The 6108-nt window shown below is 33.4% G+C and overlaps 1 protein-coding gene across 1 annotated transcript; it reads right to left on the bottom strand.

Moving 5' to 3' along the window:
• Window positions 1-938: 938 nt before the first annotated feature.
• scpp8 (secretory calcium-binding phosphoprotein 8) lies at window positions 939-3475 on the bottom strand. The gene is made up of 3 exons (NM_001145244.1): window positions 3429-3475; window positions 3179-3239; window positions 939-1321 (listed from the first exon to the last, which is right to left on the bottom strand). The coding sequence occupies exons 2-3, from the start codon at window positions 3236-3238 to the stop codon at window positions 1031-1033; spliced, it is 351 nt and encodes a 116-aa protein (NP_001138716.1). The 5' UTR covers window position 3239; window positions 3429-3475; the 3' UTR covers window positions 939-1030.
• Between the last annotated feature and the right edge of the window lie 2633 nt (window positions 3476-6108).

The raw sequence follows: 6108 nt of genomic DNA, 5'->3' as shown, positions 1-6108 counted from the left end.
AATAATTTCTCAGCTCAGACACAGTTATTTACTTAAGTTTTTTTTTATTTTAATCTAACAAAAAACTCCAACAAAAACCCCTTCAGAACCAAAATTATTGTCCAAGTTTCAGAAAATTGTAAAAGTACATTTTCCCTCTTCCTAAGGTCTATAAAAAATGGGACAAAATACAAATATGACAAAGTTTCATAAACTTTAATTTTTTTCCAGCTTGTCCATTTCAATGTACATCAGGTCAAAACAGTTGTACTGCAAATACAATACACCAACATACAATTAAAAATAAATTTATTCAAATTCTTCATCTTTATTTCAAAATTCTTTTGAAGGTTGCAAGCTTGAACAATAAAACATCTTTAAAACAACTTTAATTTACAGGTTTTTGTTTTATAGGTCACCCATTATTAAAACCCACTGAACATTAAAATGGAGAGACATTCCAAAAAAATAGTTCACCCAAAGATAAAACTTCTGTCATCATTTACTTATCCTTTACTTATTTCAAATGAGTGACGAGCTTCTTTTTTCACTTGAACACAAAAGAAGATATTTTACAGAAAGCTGGAAACCAGTAACCATTCGCTTCTATAGTAGGCTTTTTCTTCTATTGAAGTCAATGGTTACGGAAACAGAACAGCAAAAAGAAACTCATAAAACATTTTGAAACCCCTTGTGGGAGAGTAAATAGTGAGTATTGTAATTTTTGGGTCAACTATCTCCTGATTAAAAGCTTTTAATTCTGCAAGAAATGTTTATTAGTAAATGTTATCCTTGTTTTCTATGCAATCTAAAAAAAATGTTAGCAATAACATCAATAAATGTGAATAAAACCACTGAAAATATTGCTTATTATATGCTTGAACACAGTGCTGCTATTTGTAAATTTTAAAAGTTCGATTACTCATTACTATTTCCTTCCTTCATTATTAACACATAAACATCATAGCATCAGAAATCATCAAGCATTCGGAAGCTTTCTCTCTTTTCTTTTTCCTTTGCATGAAAATGATTGAGCAACACTCCAAGCTATTCAGTTATCACCCCTTTTTTCAGTGGTGATCTGAAGACTCGTCACATTCACAGTAACACAGTCTGTGATGTTTGCTGCAGTGGTGAGGGGTGCTGCTGTTGTGGTTTTCTTGTCAGTGATTGGCTGATTTGTTGAAGGCCTACGAGTAGGAGGCTGTGCGGTTGCGAAGTCCTCAGAAGATTCAGATTCACTCGATTCAGACTCGTTTGACTCAGAGCTCTCATCTGACTCGGAATTTGATGAAGCTTTGGATGAATCATTTTCATCTGAACTGCTTCTTGACAAATGCAACTAAGGATTTAAACATATAAGTAATATTATTGTGTGTTCTATTGTTGGTATATTATGTCATTTGCTTCAAAGGTCTTGAACAATAGGCTTACATTCATCCTGAAAAACACTCTCATTTTATTAAAATATCATAGATTAATTTGCATTACAGCATTAACTCTGTCTCTTTGTTTTTGTCGTTATTTAGGAATCCAGTTTCTGTGGTCTGAATAATTTTTAGTTGTTATTGCGGTATTGTATTTTTGACAGTTTTGTGTATATTGGCACTTACTGTAGACTTTAAATACATTCTGGGAAATGTAGTGAAATGAAGTCTTTTTAGTGTTTCATAAGTCATACAACTCATAATTTTCTGTGGTTGATAATGAATTAATGTATGGTATGGCACCTAAGTATAATGCTCACATTTCATACACACAAACTTGTACTGTCTATATGATTTACGAGGACTCGCCATATTGGTGTAATGTATTTTATACTGTAAAAACTGCTTATTACATATCCCTACCCCTAAATCCAACCTTCACAGAAAACCTGTCAAATATTTGTACATTAAAAGACCTATAAATAGTATATTTAAGCATTTTGAATTATGAGGCATTTCCTTGTAAACAGCCTAAACAGAATATAACTAGGTCATACCCATGTCAGTTTACACTAGTGTACTTGGTGTCCTCGTAAACCGTTTTGTGCCAAACCTTATGTCCCATTCTGTGAATTTAAGTCACTTTTTTGTGATTTGTAATAAAAAATTTTAATAAAATCATTCTACACAGTTAAAGATATTATTTGAAAATATAACCTTGATATCCTTAATATTGACTGATTTGGGCCTTGTAAAAATGTTCTTAATTTCAGACTCAGAAAGTCATCTTTTTCATCACATTTTCAGTAATATGTGACACATTAATGGGAAGTTTAGCAAAAACAGGTGTAATTATTTGGTCTAAAAAGCATTAAAATGCACCAACTGGTACAGCAACTTTATTTGTAAAATCAAATATCAGTAGAAAATAGTAATAAATATATAAAAATAATATATTATATTGAATATGAAATATTATTATAAATGAACTATTTATTCATTCATTTTCTTGTCGGCTTAGTCCCTTTATTAATCCGGGGTCGCCACAGCGGAATGAACCGCCAACTTATCCAGCATATTTTTACGCATGCCATTTCAGCCGCAACCCATCTCTGGGAAATATTGATAACTATATAAAATATAAATATAAAACACCAACCTTTTTCTGTGTTATGAGATAATTATGATGTGACTTGACAGTCCATGATGTAACAAAGAGGTGTTTTAAATGGAAGTAAGCCTTTAATACCTAGACATTTGTATTTATCCTGTAAAACAGGTAATTGCTAAATATTGTAAAGATGATGGCAAAATGTGCTTTCTGTAATGATAAAGGAGTATTATTCATTTATTTTATGATTGAAAGGTTAAAAGATTAAAAGGTTTTTGCATCTAAACTGTTCATATGGATTAAAACACTATATTATAGTTTTATCTATAAATTACATTAGTATTTTTCATGGGTAAGCATTACATTGGCTGTATACGCAGATGATTATTTAACTACATATTTAGCAAAAAAAAAAAAAAAAAGTAAAAAACTAACAAACCCTTGAAAACTCTGAAGTTTTTCTGAATTTATCTTTGTAGTTTTTATTTCAATTTAGAAGAAATGCCATCAGTAGTTTTAAGAATGAAACAAAAATGATGTTTTACTCAAAAACAACTTTAAATCCAGAGAAACAAAAAATTTTCAAAGATCTGTTCATCTTTTTCCACAACTGTACAAATCATAATAAATAGAAAATGTCTTTTTTTTTCTGAATACTTACTGGTTTTGAAATGACAGACGCAACAAAAAGCATCAGAATCAATCCCTTCAAAGTATTCATCCTACAAAACAAAACCACCAAAACACATTAAAACCAATACGCTCTGCTTAAGTTAAATAATGACTATACAAAAGAATAAAAATTTTATTTAAAGCATTTGATTTGCGTGCTTGTATTTGATTATTATTCAGTTACCAATATAGATTAAAAAGCCATAAATGCATCATAACTCAAGATACGAGTGAGTTACCTTGTATAAATGTTCTTGTCCAGTGATAGAACAGTCCCAGTCTGTATATATTTACCCTGGCATCTGTGGCTTAAATACTGGTGGATGTGAGTAAACCGGGGCTTGGTCCTGCAAATTCCTGTTGCGATTAGATGACAATAACAACCAACATTTGTGCAACTTCCTGGTCTCTAACGCTTGCAAAATCTCTTTTACACTCAGTGTGTAGTAATCCAAACAAGAGTGTAAATCATACGCCATCACTGCCCCATTGTTTAGACAAACCACACTGTCTGCTACTTGTTGAGCTTGATAGCAGTGAAGGCTCAGAATTTAAACATACTATACGTATACTGATTTACTGTACTGTATATGTCAGATCCACACATGTGAAATTATGGTCTATGACTTTATTATTGTATATTGGATATGCTCCAGTGCTCTAAATAGTAACTGAGAGAGCTTGGTGTACCACTGGGCTATATACTGTGCACTCTTAAAAAGGTGGATCTTTAAAGGTTTCTTACATTTAGTAACAGTTCTTACTTAGAACCATGTCGTCATGAAGAATGCTTTTACCGCTTAGGCTTTTTTATTTCCTGCCTTTTTTTTTTTTTAAATGTAACAGTCAAAACATAAACAGCTACTGGTTGTTGCAACATAGGCCGACTCTAAAAACATATATACATACATTTATATACATTTCTGGAGATTTATTTATGTAGCCAGAAGTATGTATGGCTGCATTTTGTCTTTAAATGAATGCTAGGGGGTGGTATGACAACATTGTTTTTTGCGTTTACCAGCAGACCGGTTAACTCTGTGTGGATGGCTTTCCCGCTGACACCAGTTTGTCTGGTAGCTCGCTGTGTGCGTCTGAGAACTTGAGACGCAGAAGAGTTGACCATAATGACATGGTTTGAATCCTGCGAAGAACGGTTCTGTAACGGGGAGCTGGACACAGAGGGATCCATTTGCAGTATATTTATTAAACGCAGTTCAAACACAATCATACAATACGCATTTACATGCGAACTCACATCAATGGCATTCAGTCTGGGTCTAAGGGCTGGCGGCTGGCTGTCAAGGAGTAATATAGCAGGCATTGATCAGAGGCAGGCGGCGTGGTTCAGAGTCGAGATATCAGGCGTGGTTCAGGCCAGGTGGCGTGGTTCAGAGTCGAGATAACAAGCAAGATTCGGGGCAGGCAGAAGGCAACACAGGGTCAGTAACAGTCCAGGTAATACACAGGGAATCAGGCCAGGAGATAACGCTCAGTAATGTCAGACAGGGCAGAACAAGACTTTGCAAAGGACTGGAGTGTGTGTGCTGCTTATATGTGTGAGCTTATATGTGGGTCGTTAACGGGATGAGCTGCAGGTTTGTGTGTTTATCAGTTTAAGTGGATGACGTAATGCTTAGAAGTCCGGTGATGGTGGCCTCTGCTGGCCAGCGAGGGGAATGACTGGGACCGAGTCGGTGACAAGTTCCAGAAAGCAGGTAAGACAAAAACAGAAGCCAAAAAATAGAGAATGTGGTAAAATCTGATAACGTGATAAAAATCAGGGGTTCTTTTTTTTTCTAGATTACCAACTGTCGGTTGGGTTTAGGAAATGGCTGGGTGGGTCAATCAGTGCTTTTGGAAACACTATTGGTTGGGTTTAGGGAAGGAGGAGGGTGGGTCAGTCAATCGGTCAGTCAGTCAGTCAGTCAGTCAGTCAGTCAGTCAGTCAGTCAGACAGTCCATAGCGGTCTCTGGTGGATTTATGTGAGAACAGCAGAAAAAAAACTGCAAAAAATAAATAAATAAATAAATAAATAATAATATTAATAGTAATAATAATAATAATAATAATAATAATAATAATAATAATAATAATAATTATTATTATTATTATTATTATTATTATTATTATTATTATTATTATATAGCTTCTGGGCATACCTGCCAACATTGGTATGTGAAAATAAGGGATATGCCCACCATAATAAGGGATTCCCCTGACCTCCTTTTAAAAATCCCTAAATTACTAAATATGCTCATTTGGAGCTGTTTTATTATAAACAAACAGTTAAATGGTCAGCAATATGTTTTATTATTATTATTATTTACAAAAGAAAAAAAATAAATAGAATACATCAGCAGCAAATAAATTAGCAAACAGTTCAGCTTATTAAAATGAATAGCTATTAGAATGAAATAGAATCAAATCTCTTTAGCTGTTTCTTCACTGTATAACGTACACATTCTGATTAAAGAGCAATGAATTAATGATTTATTTAGATTTAGATTTATTTTGTTTGTTTACATTAAATAACAGGTGTTACTTTAAAAATGCACACATCTAACATTGAAATGAAAGCATTCAACTGCTTTCCCAACTGTTTATGCTCAATTAGGACAAAATTACTTGTGTTTGAAAAAAAAAACTCACCAAGATCAACATCTTTAGATATTAATATTATTAATTATGTGTTTATATCTGTTTAAACACGCACCTAAAACCCAGACTTTTGCTCCGCTTCACGAGTACAGAATCCGTTTGGGAAACAGCATATGTTTATCAATAAGGAGCGAGTCAGCTGACAGTCATGCACCTCTATATGAGTGTTTTGAGGATTGCATATGAATGGGAGATGACTGTTCTGAGTTTTTGACAAATTAAAACGTTAACTGTAAGAATAGTAAACTATCTGCTGG

The sequence above is a fragment of the Danio rerio genome, chromosome 10 (assembly GCF_052040795.2).
Source record: "Danio rerio strain M-AB ecotype USA chromosome 10, GRCz13ab, whole genome shotgun sequence".
NCBI classification, from domain to species: Eukaryota; Metazoa; Chordata; class Actinopteri; order Cypriniformes; family Danionidae; genus Danio; species Danio rerio.
Note: the sequence above shows the minus strand (reverse complement) of the source record. Positions and strands in the feature narration are given on the sequence as shown.